This window comes from Schistocerca nitens, chromosome 5 (genome assembly GCF_023898315.1).
Source record: "Schistocerca nitens isolate TAMUIC-IGC-003100 chromosome 5, iqSchNite1.1, whole genome shotgun sequence".
Classification (NCBI taxonomy): domain Eukaryota; kingdom Metazoa; phylum Arthropoda; class Insecta; order Orthoptera; family Acrididae; genus Schistocerca; species Schistocerca nitens.
Genome location: NC_064618.1, coordinates 557,353,813 through 557,373,060, shown reverse-complemented (window position 1 = coordinate 557,373,060; position 19,248 = coordinate 557,353,813). Strand labels below are relative to the sequence as shown.

The following is a 19,248-nucleotide window of genomic DNA, read 5'->3' as shown; positions in this document are numbered from 1 at the left end:
TGGGCAGGAGCCCTTTGGAGGTGGACAGCTACTGCCCCATTAGCCTCACCAACGTTCTTTGCAAGCTTCTTGAACGGATGGTGAGCCGGCACTTGAATTGGGTACTGGAGTCTCGGGGCCTTCTGGCTCCGTCTCAGGGTGGATTCCGTAAAGGCCGCTCCACCACCGACATTCTGGTGAGTCTGGAGTCGGCCATCCGTACTGCCTTTGCCCGCTGTCAGCACCTGGCCGCTGTCTTTTTCGACATGCGGAAGGCGTACGATACGACATGGCGTCATCACATCCTTTCTACGCTTCGTGGATGGGGTCTCCGGGGCCCCCTGCCACTCTTTATCTGAAATTTTCTGTCGTATCGTACCTTCCGCGTGCAAGTCGCGGCGTCTCATAGTTCCTCCCGAGTCCAGGAGATCTTTCCTCAGTGTCTGCCTGTTTTTAATCGCAATAAACGGGCTCGCTGCAGCGGTGGGAAATTCTGTCTCTGCTTCCCTGTATGCTGACGACTTCTGCCTTTACTACAGCTCTCCTGGCATTGAAGCTGTTGAACGTCAGCAACAGGGCGCTATCCGCAAGGCGCAGTCTTGGGCTGTAGGGCATGGTTTTCAGTTTTTGGCTGCCAAGACCCGCGTTATGCATTTCTGCCGGCGCCGAACGGTCCATCCTGAGCCACGGCTTTATCTTGCCGACGAACTCCTTGCTGTGGTACAGACCCATAGGTTTTTGGGTGTAGTTTTTGATGCCCGGTTGACTTGGCTGCCTCATATTCGGCAGCTTAAACAGGCGTGTTGGCGGCATCTAAATGCTCTGAGATGCTTGAGCCACACCCGCTGGGGCGACGACCAATCTACCCTATTACAGCTCTACCAGGCGTTAATCCAGCCCCGTCTGGATTATGGGAGCCTGGATTATGGCTCAGCATCCCCATCTGCATTGCAGGTGCTGGACCCAATCGTCCACAGCGGGATACGCCTTGCCACTGGTGCTTTCCGTACCAGCCCTGTGGACAGCATACTAGTGGAGGCAGGTGTCCCTCCACTGCGGTTACGGCGCCAACGTTTGCTGGCCGCTTATGCTGCCCATGTTTTCAGCTTGCCCGGGCATCCTAACTATCGGCTACTATTCCCAAAGTCGCACGTCAATCTTCCAGAACGTCAGCCCAGGGCTGGATGTACGATCGCGGTCCGGGTCCGAGAGCTTCTCTCCGGGCTTGGGGCCTTACTTCTTCCGCCTCCTTTCAGGGCACCTCTGCGTACACCCCCGTGGTGTGTGCCTCGCCCTCGCCTTCAGCTGAAATTCGCACAGGGCCCGAAGGAGGCCTTCCGCCGCCGCTTTGTTTCCATCCTCGCAACGTATCAGGGCTCTGGCATTGTTTACACCGACGGCTCGATGGTTGCTGGTCGTGTCGGTTATGCGCTAACTCTAGGGGACCATTCCGAACAACATTCCTTGCCGGCTGGCTGCAGCGTTTACACTGCTGAGCTGGTCGCCATCTTTCAAGCCCTAGAGTATATCCGCTCCTGCTCAGGTGAGTCCTTCGTGATCTGTAGCGATTCCCTGAGCGGTTTACGAGCTCTCGACCAGTGTTTCCCTCGTTCTCGTCTGGTGATGGCTATCCAGGAGTCCCTGCATACCCTTGCCCGTTGCGGCCGCTCTGTGGTCTTTGTGTGGACCCCAGGCCATGTTGGGATACCCGGCAATGAAAATGTTGACCGCTTGGCGAAAGAGGCCACCAGTGCACCATCTCTGGAGATTGGCCTCCCGGCGTCTGATTTGTGCGCAATCTTCTGCCGTGAACTTTTCGACCTATGGGACACTGAATGGCGCAACCTGCCCATGCCAAACAAACTTCGCCCTATCAAAGCGACGACGACTGTGTGGCGGTCGTCCATGCGGGTCTCCCGCCAGGAGTCTGTTGTCCTCTTCCGGCTGCGCATTGGGCACACTCGGCTGATGCACAGCCACTTATTGCGCCGTGAGGACCCACCTCTGTGTCGCTGTGGCTCCGTTTTATCTGTGGTCCACATTTTGTTGGAATGTCGCGTTTTAGCTGTGCTCAGGCAGACGTTAGCGCTGCCTGATACGCTCCCTGCCCTTTTAACTGATGACCCTGCTATGGCTGGCTTAGTTTTGTGTTTTATTCGGGCAGGGGGTTTTTAACATTTAATCTGAGTGTTTATGTTTTATTTTATTGTTTTGTGTTGATTCTGGCCTTTGGCCTACGGTTTTTAAACTGAGTTTTTAATGTGTTCTCGGTGGATGGCTTTTCGTTTTTTTTATCTCTATGGTCGGCCAACCACCTTCACGCACTGTGTGATTTTAATTTGTTTCGTCTGATCTCTGTCTGAGTCTGTCTTGTCCTGTGTCATCTGCCATTTTTCCAGTTGTTCGTTTTTTTATTCTCTTTGGGTGGTTTTAGTTTTTTGGAAAAAGGGACCGATGACCGTAGCAGTCTGGTCCCTTTAATCTCCCAAACCAACCAACCAACCAGCCTGCAAGCTATAGACCAGTGCTACCCTCGTCATCCTTTGGTAGCAACCATCCAGGAGTCCATCTATGCCCTGGAACGGTCCGGTCGTTCCGTGGTGTTTTTGTGGACCCCAGGGCACGGCGGAATCCCTGGCAGCAAACTTGCCGAGAGGCTGGCCAAACAGGCTACGCAGAAACCAATAACTGGCCTGCATTCATTTTTACGCCGCCAGGTTTTTAGGCTTTGGGAGACGGAATGGCATAGTCTCACTACACACAACAAACTGCCTGCCATTAATGAGACTACGAATGTGGGGCAGTCCTCCATGCGGGCCTCTCGCAGGGACTCTGTGGTTCTCTGTCGGCTCCGCGTTGGTCACGCTTGGGTGACCTCCGGTGCCATAAAGACACGCCTTAGTGTCGATGCAGCGCCCAGTCGACAGTGGCCCATATTCTGGTGCACTGCCCCACTTTGACTGCCCTGCGATGAAATCTTCGGTTACCGGACTCATTGCCGCTAATTTTATCTGAAAATGCCTCATCGGCTGATTTAGTTTTACGTTTTATTCGTGAGGGTGGGTTATATCATTTGATCTAAGTTTTAGCTCATGTCCTTCGTCTGTCTGTGTCCTCCACCCTAATGCTTTTAGGGTGGAGGTTTTAATGTGTTACAGAGTGGTTCTTCTCGTTTTTATTCTCATGATCAGCCATCCATGGTAATCTATTTTGTCTTTTTAATCTCTTCTACCTGTTTCTTGCATATCTGTGGTTTTCTTCTCCCTTTTGTCCACTTAAGTGTTTGTTGCCCTTCCGTTGTTATTGTAGTTTTTCCTTTCTCTCCGTTGTCAGTCTTGATTGTTTTATTCTTACCCTTGTGGCATTGTTTTATTCGGAACAAGAGATCGATGACATAGCAGTTTGGTCTTTTAAACCAACCAACCATAATTCAGGTTCACATTAGCTCATGAAGTCAGTTACACAGAGACAAAATATTCAGTAAAGGTTTCCTACCACATTGTCTTTTTTAAGTTAATTACTAAATAATTATTCCAAGGGGGATGAGACAGAATGGAGTGGGGACCCCAACTGTGTGTCACACTAGCAGTGGTAGTTGTAGATTGAGAGGACGCATGTCACATAGCGATACATTTATGGAAGCTATTGTTGGAAATAAGTTTTCCAGAAATGCTATCTACAAATAGTCTGATGCTGAATCATTACAACAGTGAACAATAGGTCAAGCAAAAGAACAGTCCATAAAATTATCTAAAAGGTAGGCTCAACAGTTTGTCTATAGTAACAAACAACAACAACAGAGAAAGGATAGTTTCTGAATTGCTGTTGATTAAAAAAACGGGCTTCGAAAATCCATATTAGAAGACCAACTCGACATTTTGGCTTCGATCAATATCGAAAGTGAGATTTTTAAGCAACTAAGTTATGAAGAGTCCATAAGCAGCTTCATTAGAATGAAATGCAGGTGCAAACTAATTAGCCAGTATAGTTATTGAAATAATTTTAAGGTTGATTATTTGGGGAAGTATTCTATTTGAAATAAATATGAATAAAATTTACTTGGCAGTTACATTTGTTTTGTTAACTTGGGTTCGCTGTTTTTCTTTTATTCATTTATATTTAATTTTATGAGACTAGTTTCGAGCTCATATCTCCATTCTCATGTCCCCATTCTTGTGAAACCAAAACCTGGCATAATCACTGGTCAATCGTGAAAAAATTTTGTGTGTTTCAGTTGATTATGTGGAGCAAGGTGAAACAGTAGTTAGGACACTAGACTTGTTCGGGATGAGCTGGGTTCAACTCCCAACTGGGTATCCAGATTTAGGTTTTCTGTGGTTTCTTAAATTGAGTTTTGTGAATATCTGGATAGTTCCTGTCCAAAAGACACAGCTAATTTTGTGAGACTTAGCGTAGATTTTTTCTTCTATATTCATTTTTACTTTTCATTCGATCACTACCACACTCAAAAGTGGCACAGTTTTGAGTTGTGCTGCCTGAAGGTAACTAATGGACATCCCATTAGTTTTTGTGAATTTAACTGGTTTATTTAGTATTTCATAAGAGTTTGTTGTACACAGCTTTAGGGGACAGACATGGGCAAATTGCTTGATGAAAGGCATTTCCAGTCTAATAGAAGAGTTAATTTAGAGATTCAGTATTTGATAAGTTTTCTGTCTCCATTGTAGGATCTATACAAGAAAAATAAAGACTGCCTGAAAACATTGATGCATGTGTGAAGACAAACAGGCATATATTTGCATTTTATAAGAGAATTATATAGGGACCAACTTTTGATGGTACTACAAACACTCTGAAAAGCACCATTTCTTCACTATGATTATGTAGAATATTTCGTTATTAAAGTAATAATATGCTTGTTTACAATTAGAATGTGTATTTTATATACTAAAGAGTAAAGCTTTAAAGTGTACCAGTTTTAATCTCTCTTCATTCTTCCAATAGCAAGAAGATATATTAGCAAGAAATCCAAAAGGAAGGTTTGTGATGATAATTCCACCTCCAAATGTTACTGGATCTCTTCATTTAGGACATGCACTGACAAATTCTATTGAAGATGCCATTACAAGATGGTGAGTGTAAAGTTCAGTTTGATAATTATTGAACAATTTCTCTGAGTTTCACATTTCAGTAACATAATATTTATCTTAGTTGTTGTTGTTGTGGTCTTCAGTCCAGAGACTAGTTTCTTGCAGCTCTCCATGCTACTCTATCCTGTGCAAGCCACTTCATCTCCGAATAACTACTGCAACCTTCTGAATCTGCATAATGTGTTCATCTCTTGGTGTGCCACTATGATTTTTACCCTCCACACTTCCCTCCAGTACTAAATTGGTGATCCCTTGATGCCTCAGAATGTGTCCTTCCAACCGATTCCTTCTTCTAGTCAAGGTATGCCACAAATTCTTCTTCTCCCCGATTCTATTCAGTACCTCCTCATTAGTTACGTGATCTACCCATCTAATCTTCAGCATTCTTCTGTAGCACCACATTTCGAAAGGACTACTCTGTTCTTGTCTAAACTATTTATCGTCCACGTTTCACTTCCACACATGGCTATTCTCCATACAAATACTTTCAGGAAAGACTTCCTGACACCTAATTCTATACTCCACATTAACAAATCTCTCTTCTTTCCTTGCCATTGCCAGTCTACATTTGAGCTTTGCCTTCTTTGCTTAGAATTGGTTTTCCATCTGTATGGTTTTCATACATGTGGTTCTATTTCCTCCAGAGGTCTCTTTAATTTTCCTGCAGGCAGCATCTATCTCACCGTTGTGATACATGCTTCTACATCCATACGTTTCTCCTCTAGCCATCCCTGCTTAGCCATTTTGCATTTTTTGTTGATCTCATTTTTGAGATGTTTGTGTTCCTTTTCGCCTGCTTCATTTCCTGCATTTCATATTTTCTCCTTTCATCAGTTTAATTCAGTATCTCTTCTTACCCAAGGATTTCTACTAGCCCTCGTCTTTTTACCTACTTGATCCTCTGTTGCCTTCACTATTTAATCTCTCAAAGCTGCCATTTCTCCTTCTTTCTTCCAGTTTACCCAGGTCTCAACTCCTTAAATTCCTGTCTTTTTGTAGCGCCTTCAGTTGTAATCTACAGTTCATAACCAGTAAATTGTGGTCTGAGTCCACATCTGCCCTGGAAATGTCTTACAATTTAAAACCTGGTTCCTAAATCTCTGTCTTACCATTATATGATCTATCTGAATCATTTCAGTGTCTTCAGGCCTCTTCCACTTTTTACAACCTTCTTTCACGATTCTTAAACCAAGTATTAGTTATAATTAAGTTATGCTCTGTGCAAAATTCTACCTGGCGGCTTCCTCCTTCTTTCCCCTCAGGGGGCTCGCAGTTCTTCCGTGAGTTTGTGCTTGGCGCACACAGGGCTCCGAGCTATTGCAGCCAATTCTTCCTGCCCTGGCTGCATTTCCTTCACCCTGCCCTCCTTCCCTATCCTCTCTCCTTCCCCTTTGCTCCCCCTTTCCCCTTTGCTGCCCCTTTCCCCTTTGCTCCCCTTTTCCTCTTTGCTCCCCCTTTCCTCTTTGCTCCCCCTTTCCCCTTTGCTCCCCCTTTCCCCTTTGCTCCCCCTTTCCCCTTTGCTCCCTCTTTCCCCTTTGCTCCCTCTTTCCCCTTTGCTCCCCCTTTCCCCTTTGCTCCCCCTTTCCCCTTTGCTCCCCCTTTCCCCTTTGCTCCCTCTTTCCCCTTTGCTCCCTCTTTCCCCTTTGCTCCCTCTTTCCCCTTTGCTCCCTCTTTCCCCTTTGCTCCCTCTTTCCCCTTTGCTCCCTCTTTCCCCTTTGCTCCCTCTTTCCCCTTTGCTCCCTCTTTCCCCTTTGCTCCCTCTTTCCCCTTTGCTCCCTCTTTCCCCTTTGCTCCCTCTTTCCCCTTTGCTCCCTCTTTCCCCTTTGCTCCCTCTTTCCCCTTTGCTCCCTCTTTCCCCTTTGCTCCCTCTTTCCCCTTTGCTCCCTCTTTCCCCTTTGCTCCCTCTTTCCCCTTTGCTCCCTCTTTCCCCTTTGCTCCCTCTTTCCCCTTTGCTCCCTCTTTCCCCTTTGCTCCCTCTTTCCCCTTTGCTCCCTCTTTCCCCTTTGCTCCCTCTTTCCCCTTTGCTCCCTCTTTCCCCTTTGCCCCCTCTTTCCCCTTTGCCCCCTCCTTCCCCTTTGCTCCCTCCTTCCCCTCTTGGTGTTCTGATTTAAATCGACATTGCTGTCCACCTGGTTTGCTGTATTGATTGCAATTTTGTTCCTTTTGCCTGTTCTTTCATCCTTTCTGGTGTTTAGGTCCCTGTTTGGGGTTGGACCTCCACTTACGAATTTCCTGTTTTTAGTGTGAGCCATTTGGGAAAGAATTCTCTCCCTAGCATCTGCAGTGTAGATTCCTCTCCCCCCTTCCTTCTCCCGTCCCTTCCCCACTGTAGCCTCCTTCCACCCTGCTATGTCACCAGCACGTGTAGCCAATCCGTGTGATGGGGCTGTTATGTACCCATATGGCTGAGCCCCCTGACAACACAGGGGTCACACTACTAATACCTGAGCTGTTTCCTCCGCATGTATGCCAAGGAGTGGTTAGTTATCTTCTTTGAGCATTGGAACTCCTGGCAATGGCCACGTGCCAGACGGCCCTTGCTATGACTGGATGGCGCCCATGGGGAGAGCCCCTGGTCAGAGTGGGTGGTATCAGGGCAGATGCTTGGCATATGAACGGTATCAAGCTTTAGAAACCTGGCCATTCTCCAACAGCTATCTCTTCGAATGGTGAAGGATCATTGAATGCTTCTTCGTATGACCCAGCAATCTTCCCTTCCCTTGTTACACCATGGGAGGAGGGTCAGGCTCACCATCTTGGGTTGAAACATATTCCCCATTACCACGTCTGTCCTAGGACAGATGGGGGCACATTCACTGCCACTAAGTCATTGTTTTTTGTGGAAAGTATTGAGGACAAGTTTGGTGAAGTGGAGTCTCTTAGTAAGATGCGGTCGGGCTCCCTGTTGATCAAAGCTGCTTCTGCCACCTAATCCCCATCTCTTCATGCCTGTGTTGTCTTGGCAATGTCCCAGTATCTATTACTCCTCACCAATCTCTGAGTATTGTCCAGGGAGTGGTTTTTCATAGAGTCGTCATCCTGCAAACTGAAGAGGAACTCCGGGCTAATCTGGAGTGGCATGGCGTTCATTTTATTCGACATGTGCATAAGGGTCACAAAGGTAACCGCATTGATACTGGTGCCTTTATTCTGGCTTTTGAGGGGGATACCCTCCCAGAATAGGTCAAGGTTATGTGCTACAGATGTAACATAAAGCCGTACGTCCCTCCACCTATGCGATGCTTTTGGTGCTTGTGTTTTGGGCATATCTCTTCCTGCTGTACGGCGGACCCTCTGTATGCTGACTGGACACCCACTCCATGAGGGAAGCCCCTGTGTTCTGCCACCTGTGTGTGTCAGTTGTGCTGATCTCCACTCCCCTTGCTCACTGGATTGCCCGGCTTGCAAGAGAGAAATGAAGATCCAAGAATACAAGTCTCTGGATCACCTGTCTTATGCTCAGTCTCGCCAAAAATATGAGAAGAGTCCATCCGGTGTCACTGTCTTCGACTTTTGCCTCTGTTACTTCATTTCCTCCTCCTACCTCTTCCTTACCCAGCCCCATCACCCTTCGCTGCAGTTCCTGAGACCTCCCATCTGGGAGCCACTCCTCCTCCCCAGCAGAAGTAGTGCCCCTCTTCTTTGGCTCCTGATGGTGATCAGGCCCCCTCCCGGGACCCCTCTGCCTGGCGTCTCTCAGGCCAGATGACTCCTATCACCACTTGGCCACGAGACGCACCATCTATGCACCCCAAGGTCACCCATTCTCTTTTGGTTTCAGATCTTGCTCTGCCCTCCTCCACCTCCGAAAGAGAAGACGAAGAAACGTAAATCCCAAGACAAGGGCCCACCTGGTGCCTCTCGGAGGTGCCATTTCCCTCCTTGCAACCTGAGTCTGATATCTTATTTATGAATGTCACCCCATCCTTGTCAGTGACGACTACTGGCCAGATGACATGACCACCTCTCGTCTTCTTTACGTCTAACCTGGACTCTCACCACACGATCATCCAGTGGAATTGAATGAATACTATTGTCACCTGACAGAAATGCAATATTTTGTCTCCTCCTATTCTTCAAGAAACACATTTCCATGATGACCACTCTCCAACATTTCGTGATTATCGGGTGTTCTGTCGGAACTGTGCTGGCCTCCAGGGCAACATTGAGTGGGGTCTGCACTTTGGTTCCGTCTGATGTCATTAGTGATTAGTGACTGGGGCTTCCATGATCCCCTTCCAATTTTTATCTGTGAGTTTTTATCTCACTGGCTTTTCCAGGTTCGAGTTGTCACTTCACTCAGCGCCCCTCGAATTCAGGAGAACGGTATTCCACAAGGTTCTGTGCTAAGTGTCACACTCTTCCTCATTGCCATCAATGGGCTTGTGATATCTGTTGGGCATCTGGTTACACCAGCATAGTACAATAATTTGTGCATCTGGTGCAGCTCCCACTTGGTACCATCTGCTGAGCGCTGGCTCCAAGGTGCCATCCAGCAGGTTCAGTTTTCTCCCTCCACAATGCAGGTTATGCATTTTTGTCATTGACACACAGTACGCCCTTATCCTCAACACTGTAGCACAGTCCTGTTCCTTGGGCCTTATTTTTGATAACAATCTGACATGGCTGCCCCACATTCGCCACCTAAAAACTACATGTATGCGGAAGCTTAGTGCTCTCCAACTCCTGGCCCACACATTTTGGGGTGTGGACCATTCCACTCTTCTCCATCTTTACCGTGCTCTGGTCTTGTCCAGAAAAGTTTATGGTAGTCAGGTTTATGGCACAGCAGCTCCTCCCACTTTAAAACTGCCTGACTCTGTTCACCATTGTGGAGTGTATCTGGCTGTTGGTTTCTTTCGCACTAGTCCCATTGACAGTCTCCTGCCAGAAGTGGGGATGTCCCTTCTACAAAAGTGATGGAGCCAACTCCTGGTTCCTTATGCAATCGCCATTCGCCAATTCCCTGACCATCCCCTGTACACTGTGCTCTTTGCCAACGAGGGATGTCTCCCTTCTAACACCCGCCCGCAGGTGGGATTGCTGGTTGGCGTGTGTCTCACTTCCCCCTGTCGGGATCTCCGTCTCCACTCGCTGGAATGCACCCTGTGTCTTTTTTTCCCACATCCCCCCTTAGATGGTGCCTAAACCACGAATTAGGACCGATCTATTCCAGGGTCCTAAGATCTCTGTTGCTCCTATGGTTTTCTGGCATCTTGTATGTGCCTTCCTTTCAGAGTTCTTTTACACTGATGGTTCTAAGACAATTGATAAGGTGGGATACGTTTTCATGTCTCCTACTGGCCTCGAACACCATTTACTGCTGGGATCACGTAGTGTGTTCATAGCAGAGCTTCTAGCCATTCACAGAACCCTCCTTTTCGTTTCTCAGACCTCCCTCCGCAGTGTTTTAATTTGTTCAGACAATGATCAGCCTGCAGGCAATTGACCAATGCTAATCTTGTCATCCTTGTCTCTGCTATCCATGACCTTCTCTCTGCCCTCGGTCGTGCCGTCTGCTCGGTTGTCTTTCTCTGGGTCCCAAGTCATGTGGGCATGCCAGGGTTTGGCTAGAGAAACAGATACTTACCCCCACGTCCTTTCATACTTCTAGCTGCGGATAAGTGGATCTACATCCAACCTCTCTTTGCCCAAAAGTGAAATGACATCTGGTGCACTACTGCTCATAGCAATAAACTCCACACTGCAGTTTGGCACTCTTCCTTCCGCTCCTCTCCAATGGAGTCTATTGTTTTATGCTGTCTACGCATTGGTCATACCCATTGTTTCCTCCTATGTAACAACCCAGCCCCACATTTCAGTTGGGCTGTTCGTGCCAAGGATCCTCAGCTGAGAAACCTAGTGCAAGTGACCACTGCACTTGAGATGGCATGGCTCCACATCCCTGTAGGTATCTTCCAGAACCTCATTGACTCTCTCCCTGCATGTCTCACAGTGGTTTTCCCAGCAAAAGGTGTTATTCAAGCTTTTGACAGGTAGTTACTGTAACTGGACAATGTAGTATCACACTTTCCAGGCCAATTATTAAAGCCCAAGTTGCAAAATTTTGTTTGATTTACATGGCACCAAGGAACTTATTGCTTCTGATGGATGTTTTTCTTGGTGGAACTGTCACCATGGAATTTGCCAGATGTATGTTAAATGAGAAATATTGTCTTCGATTGTAATTCTACACACTGTACTGTTAGATGAAAATTTAAATCATCATCAAGTGTATAATTCTGATGAAATGGCACTTTGGGTTTCATGATGAACATAGACACAATTACCCCCCTCTTTGCCACAAATAAATCTGATAGCCATAATCTGAAAAGGCAAATGTAAAAGCCTGATATAGTTCAAGCACGTAAACATACACTGAAGTGTCAAAGAAACTGGTGTAGGCATGCGTATTCAAATAGAGAGAGATGTAAACAAGCAAAATATGGCACTGCGGTCGGCAACTCCTGTATAAGACAAAAAGTGTCTGTACAGTTGTTAGATCAGTTACTGCTGTTACAATGGCAGGTTATCAAGATTTAAGTGAGTTCTAACGTGGTGCTATAGTTGGTGCACTAGCAATGGAACACAGCATCTCCGAGGTAGCGATGAAGTGTGAATTTTCCCATATGACCATTTCACGAGTGTACTGTGACTATCAGGAATCTGGTAAAACATCAAATCTCAAACATCGCTGTGGCCAGAAGAAGGTCCTGCAAGAACCGGACCAATGATGACTGAAGAGAATCGTTCAACGTGACAGAAATGCAACCCTTCTGCAAATTGCTGCAGATTTCAATGCTGGGTCATCAGCAAGTGTCAGCATGCGAACCATTCAACAAAACATCATCGATATTGGCTTTGGAGTTGAAGGCCCACTCATATACCCTTGATGACTGCACAACACAAAGCTTTATGCCATGCCTGGGCCTGTCAACACCGACATTAGACTGTTGATAACTGGAAACATGTTGCCTTGTTTGTCGAGTCTCGTTTCAAATTGTATCGAGCAGATGGATGTGTACAGATATGGAGATAACCTCATGAATCGATGGACACTGCATGTCAGCAGTGCACTGTTCAAGCTCTGTTATGGTGTTGGCTGTGTGCAGTTGGAGTGATATGGGACCTCTGATACGTCTAGATATGAGTCTGACAGGTGACATGTGCATAAGCATCCTGTCTGGACACTTGCAGCCCTTCATGTCCATTGTGCATTCCGATGCACTTGGCAATTCCAGCAGGACAGTGTGACACCCCACATGTCCAGAATTGCCATAGAGTTGCTTCAAGAATGCTCTTCTGAGTTTCAACACTTTTGCTGGCCACCAAACTTCCCAGACACGAACATTATTGAGCACATCTGGGACGCCTTGCAACATGCTGTTCAGAAGAAATCTCCACCGTCCCATACTCTGACATATTTATGGAGAGCCCTGCAGGATTCGTGGTGTCATTTCCCTCCAGCACTACTTCGGACATTAGTCGAGTCCGTGCCATCTCCTGTTGTGGCAATTCTGCGTGCTCGTGAGGGCCCTGCACAATATTAGGCAGGGGTATTAGTTTCTCTGGCTCTTCACTGTTTAATCATTACAGTTCATTTACATTCATTCAAAGAATATTTGGATGACATGTGAACATCTCCATAAAGTGGTCTCAAGAAGACTTTGATATGTCAGTAAGAAAGCACCTTTAGATCACGTAAGTTGAGAGAAGCAGCTCAACTAATCTTTGATCACTATCAAGCTCACCTACCTGTTGATGTGTTGTAGTCAGAAGATGGAAAATAAAAACTTTTGCCTACATGCACAATGGCATTAATGCAGCCACTGGATCAGGGCATTGTACAAGCATTTAATACTCATTATTGTCATGAATTTTTCACTTCAGTAGTAAATTCAGGTGAAGAATGTTGTGTATTCAGTAGGTGTGGCATGTCTAATGATCAGTCTGACCACTAGTAGGAATTTTTGGAACAAGTGTCCCATTGAAGAGAATGCAACAAATGAAGAATGTAATGACACAGGTTTCAACATTAAGAGCATTCAGTCAACACGATACCCTGGAGTGCAGTATTGATATTGAATGCTTGAACATTGGGCAGTCATTGACAACGAGTCTCCAATTTCAGACGTCATGGTTGATAGTATTGTTATTGATTCTGTACGAAATGAGAGTGGTACAATGGTTTGAGATGAGGAAGAAGAAGAGAACATAGATGATGATCCCAGTTTACATAAACTATTTGATAGTATTAACAAAGTAATTATGTGAATGGATAGGTAAAGTGGACCAAACCATATTTAGTTCGTGCACCTGATTACACAAAAACAATATTCACAAAAGAAAATGCATGACCTGCAAAAAAAAAAAAAAAAAAAAAAAAAGGAGACGGTGTTGTAAATAATCATGTATTTCGTAGTGTATTTTTTGTGCCATAGTGCAGTACATTATTTTATTGGAATTACTATAGTTACTGTTTGAGTGAAGTTTCTGAACTACCCATGCATAGTTTGTGATTCCTCAACTCACTCTCGACATACTATAGTTACGCTATAATGTGGGGGTAAATCAGTCTTTCAACAACTGCATTATATCTACTGTGTTTATGGACCATGGTACATATTCGCCTTGGCATTTAGTCTACAGCAGAATGGATGGGGACTCCTTTCTACCCACGAAGCCTCAGTTTTTTGTTGAACATCTTGAGGATAAGTTTGGGGAAGTGACATTGCTGTCCAAGATGAGAAATGGCACAGTCTTGATGAAGACAGCATCCCCAGCCCAGTCCTGGGCCTTACTTGCCTGTGACCAACTGGTTGATATTCCTGTTTCCGTCATTCCCCATAAAAGGCTCAACATGATCCAGGGGATTATTTTCCATTGTGACCTCCTCTTGCAATCTGACGATGGGCTCCGCACCAATTTAGAATGGCGAGGTGTTCATTTCATCCGGTGCACTTACAGGGGACCCAAAGACAATAGGGCTGCTATTGGCATCTTCATCTTGGCCTTTGAGGGTGATTCTTTGCCTGAAAAGGTCAAGGTGACGGTTTACCGCTGTGACATTAAACCATACATCCCTTCCCCTATGCGGTCCTTTACATGCTGGAAATTTGGGCACGTCTCCCCACTGCAATTCCAGTGCTACATGTTGAGACTGCAGAAATCCACTGCATCCAAATACTCCATGTGCACCTCCTCCCACTTGTATCAGCTGTGGAGAGCACCACTTTCCTTGCTCCCCAGACTACAAAGTACTGCAAAAGGAGAGGAAAATAGTCGAGTACAAGACCCTGGACCGGTTGACTTACCAAGAGGCTAAATGTAAATTTAACAATTACACCACATTTAGTTGACATCCACATATGCTGCAGCTATTTTCAACATCGCCATCACAAGTGATGGTAATTCCACACTCTGTGCCTCGAACAGTGGGCCGTCTAGGCCACCAGAATACATCTGCCCCTTGGCGTTAGGGGGCAAATCTTCTTCTGTTGCTCCCAAAGCATCTACTTTGGGAGCAATATTCCTCAAACTCAGGGGACATCAATTCCCCCCCTCCCCAGTCGGAGAAGAAACAGCGTTCTCCAGCTCCTCTCGTGTGGAAGGGGTCTTTTGGGACGCTCTCTTCCAAGGTCTCCACTAATACCACAGCAGACACTCTCCAGTGCTTAAAGGAGCCAAAACCTGCTGGACAAAGACCTTCACGGTCTTCCACTGTGCCTGAAGCTACTTTGGAGGAGTCCTCCGTGCAAGCCCCTAAAGAGAAGTGAAAGGCCAAGCAAACCCAGAAGAAGACTGCTAAGAAACAGGACACTCCGGTAGCTCCAAAACAACCACCCCCTTCCGGTTCTGCATCTGAGGATGAGGTGAAGATTTTAGCGTCCCCTGAGAACCTGGATCTCACTGATGCCTCATCCACAATAGGAATGGATACCAACAGTCAATCAGATAATGTCATCCTCCAGTGGAATTGCTGCAGTTTTTTCCACGACATGGCTGAGCTACGTTAACTGTTAAGCTTTACACCTGCTTTCTGCATTGCCTTCCAGGAAACCTGGTTCCTGGAAATGTGGACCCCTGCCCTCCGTGGCCATAGAGGATATTACAAGAGCCATAGTGAATATAATAGTGTATCAGGTGAAGTTTGTGTGTATGTCCAGAACTCAGTAAGCAGTGAACCTGTGCCCCTTCAAACCATTCTTGAAGCTGTGGCTGTCAGGATAATGACGACACAGGAATAACTGTCTGCAACGTTTATCTTCCTCCAGATGATGCAGTACTGCTGATCGTATTGGCTGCACTGATTCATCGATGCCGTAAACCTTTCCTGCTTTTGGGAGATTTTAACACTCATTACCCCATGTGGGGTCACACCATGCTTACTGACCGAGGTAGAGTTGTCAAAAATTTACTGTCTCAGTTCGAACTCTGCCATTTAAATACTGGGGCCCCCACACATTTCAGTGTGGCTCACGGTACTTACTCGGCCATTGATTTATCACTTTGCAGCCCAGAACTTCTCCCCTCTGTCCTCTGGAGAGCCCACGATGACTTGTGTGGTAGTGACCGTTTCCCAATCTTCCTGTCACTCCCTCAGCATCATGCCCATGGACACCTACCCAGATGGACTTTAAACAAGGCAGACTGGGAAGCTTTCATATCTGCCATTACTGTTGAATCTCCCCCACACAGTAACATTGATGTGGTTGAGCGAGTCACCAGAACGATCGTTCCTGCAGCAGAAAACGTGATCCCTTGCTCTTTAGGTTGCCCATGCTGAAAAACCGTACCTTGGTGGTTGCTGGAAATTGCTGAGGCCATTAAAGAGTGTAGTTGGGCTCTGCAGTAAAATAAGCAGCACCCTTCCCAGGAGCACCTAATAGCTTTTAAAAAGTCCCGTGTCCGCGTTCACCAGCTTATAAAAAGATGGAAACAGGAGTGTTGGGAGAGGTATGTCTAGACCATTGGGTGCCATATGTCATGTTCCCAAGTCTGGTTGAAGATCAGATGTGTTTTTGGGTACCAGACCCTGACAGGTGCTCCTGGCATTCATATAAATGGAGTGTTATCTACTGACGCAAATGCACTTGCCGAGAACTTTGCTGCACACTGTGCTCGTGCCTCTGCGTCGGATAATTACACCCCCTCCCCCAACCCCCCCAACCCCCCACCCCCCACCTCCCCCACCCCCTCTGGCTTTCGCACTCTCAAATGGTGGATTGTGGAAGGGAAATTTCTCTCGTTCACTAAACACCACAGTGAACCGTATAATGCTCCATTTACTGAGTGGGAGCTCCTCATCGCCCTTGTTCATTACCCTGACACAGCTCCTGGCCCAGATCGGATCCACTCTCAGATGCTTAAACATCTCTCGTCGGACTACCGGCGACATATCCTTGTCATCTTCAACTGCATCTGGAGCCATGGCGTATTCCCATCGCAATGGCAGGAGAGCACCATCGTTCCTGTGCTGAAACCTGGTAAAAACCTGCTTGATGTGGATAACTATCGGTCCATCAGCCTCCCCAACGTTCTTTGTAAGCTGCTAGAAAGTATGGTGAGTCAGCAGTTGTGTTGGCTCCTGGAGTCATGTGGCCTACTGGCTCCAATGCCGGGGCAGTATCCACTGGGGTTGCTCTACCACTGATAATCTAGTGTCCCTCGAGTTTGCCATCCGAACAGTCTTTTCCAGATTGCCAACACCTGGTTGCCATCCTTTTTGTTTTGCGTAAAGCTTACGACACAATCTGGCAACATCATATCCTTGTACATAATATGAGTGGGGTCTCAGAGGCCTTGTCCCTATTTTTATCCAAAATTTCCTGTCGCTCCATACTTTCTGTGCCCAAGTTGGTCCCTTCCGTAGTTCCCCTCATATCCAGGAGAATGGGTTGCCGAAGGGCTCTGTATGGAGTGTATCGCTATGTTTAGTGCCCATTAATGCTCTAGCAGCAGCTGTAGGGCCATCCTTTTCACCTTCTCTGTGTGCAGATGACTTTTGCATTTCCTACTGCTCCTCCAGTACTGGTGTTGTTGAGCGGCACCTACAGGGAACAACCCACAAGGCGTAGTCATGGGGTCTAGCCCACAGCATCCAGTTTTCAGCCGTGAAGTCGTGTGTGTTGCACTTCTGTCGGTATCGTACCATTCATCCGGAACCAGAACTTTACCTTGATGGTGATTCACTCACTGTAGTGGAGACATGTTGATTCTTAGGACGGGTTTTTGACGCCCAACTGACTTGGCTTCCACCTTCGTCAGCTTAACTGGAAGTGCTGGCAGCACCTCAGTGCCCTCTGCTGCCTGAGCAACACCAACTGGGATGCAGATCGCTCTACTCTGCTGCAGCTCTACAGAGCCCTTGTTCAATACTGCCTTGATTATGGCAGTCTGATTTATGGTTCAGCGGTGCCCTTAGCATTGTGGTTGCTCGACCCAGTGCATCACTGTGGTGTTCGACTAGCGACGGGAGCTTTTAGGATGAGTACGGTAACCACTGTACTGGAGAAGGCTGGAGTCCTTCTATTGCAGATCAGGCGTGCACAACTGCTTGCCAGATAGGTTGCACACATTCATAGTTCTCCTGAGCATCCAAATTACCATCTCTTTTTCCCAACCACAGTGGTTCATCTCCCACATTGGCGTCCCAGGCCAGGGACTATGATTGCAGTTCGCATCTGACCCCTTCTGTCTGAACTGGAGTCCTTCCCTTTACCACCCCTACTTGAGGTCCATTCACATTCACCTCCATGGTGTAAACCTAGGCCGAAGCTTCATCTGGACGTTTTTCATGGCCCTAAGGAGTCAGTTAATGCTGTGGCTCTTCGCTGTCACTTTCTCTCGATTCTTGACATGTCTCGGGGCTCTGAAGTGGTTTTCACCGACAGCTTGATGGCTGATGCTCACTTTGGCTTTGCTTATGTTCACCGAGGATGTATTGAACAGCACTCCTTGCCAGATGACTGCTGTGTTTTACTGCTGGTGTCCATATCTCATGCTCTTGAGCATATCTGTTCGTGTTCTGGTGAGTCTTTTCTTCAGTGTACTGACTCCTTGAGCAGCCTACAAGCTATTGACCAGTGCTACCCTCGCCATCCTTTGGTAGCGACCATCCAGGAGTCCATCTGTGCTCTGGAATGGTCCCGTCATTCAGTGGTGTTTGTCTGGACCCCAGGACACGTCCGAACCCCAGGTAACAAACTTGCTGACAGGCTGGCCAAACAGGCAACGCGGAAACCGCTTCTGGAGATGAGGATCTCTGAAACTGACCTGCATTCAGTATTACGCTGCAAGGTTTTTCAGCTTTGGGAGACGGAATGGCATAACCTTGGACCACACAACAAACTGCCTGCCATTAAGGAGAATACGAATGTGTGGAAGTCCTCCATGCAGACCTCTTGCAGGGACTCTGTGATTCTCTGCTGGCTCTGCATTGGCCACACTTGGTGATCCGTGGCTATCCCTTACGCTGTGAAGACCCCCGTCAGTGTCGGTGTGGCGTTCGGTTGACAGTGGCCCATGTTCTGTTGTGTTGTCCTGCTTTGGCTGCCCTGGGACAAAATCTTCAGTTAGTGGACTCGTTACCATTAATTTTATCTGACAACGCCTCATCAGCTGATTTAGTTTTACGCTTTATATGTGAAGGTGGGTTTTATCATTCTAAGTGTTAGCGTATGTCCTTTGTCCCTTTGCGACCACGGTCATCTGCTTTCTTGTTTTAATCCCTCTTACCAGTTTCTTGTGTCTCTCTCTGGTTTTCTTCCTATTTTGTTCATTGTAGTGTTTGTTGCCCTTCTGTCGTTCTTGTGGTTTTCCCCCCCTTTCCCTCAGTTTTGTGCTGTGAGTGTCATTTGTTTTAGTATTTTTGTTGTGGATTTGTTTTAATAGGAACAAGGGACCGATGACCTAGCAGTTTGGTTCCTTCTCCCCTCTCTAAACCAACCAACCAACTAACTAACTTTCTTCTGCCAACCCCATCATATTGTTCCAGAATCACGATAACATTGAGGGAAATTGATTAGTAGTAGTAGTAGTAGTAGAGAGAGAGAGAGAGAGAGAGAGAGAGAGAGAGAGAGAGAGAGAGAAGCCATACGCATCAATAGAATTGGATCTTACAAAGTTAACAAGTGAACCCATAAGGAGAAATGTCCAT

The 19,248-nt window shown here is 46.8% G+C and overlaps 1 protein-coding gene across 1 annotated transcript in view; it reads left to right on the top strand.

Annotated features, from left to right (window-relative positions):
• The window catches only part of LOC126259206 (valine--tRNA ligase), a 235,842-nt gene that overhangs the window by 42,487 nt on the left and 174,107 nt on the right, over window positions 1-19,248 (top strand). The window contains exon 3 of the mRNA XM_049955797.1: window positions 4,945-5,072. Within this exon, the coding sequence (XP_049811754.1) occupies window positions 4,945-5,072 (128 nt within the window). The remainder of the gene's footprint in view (window positions 1-4,944; window positions 5,073-19,248) is intronic.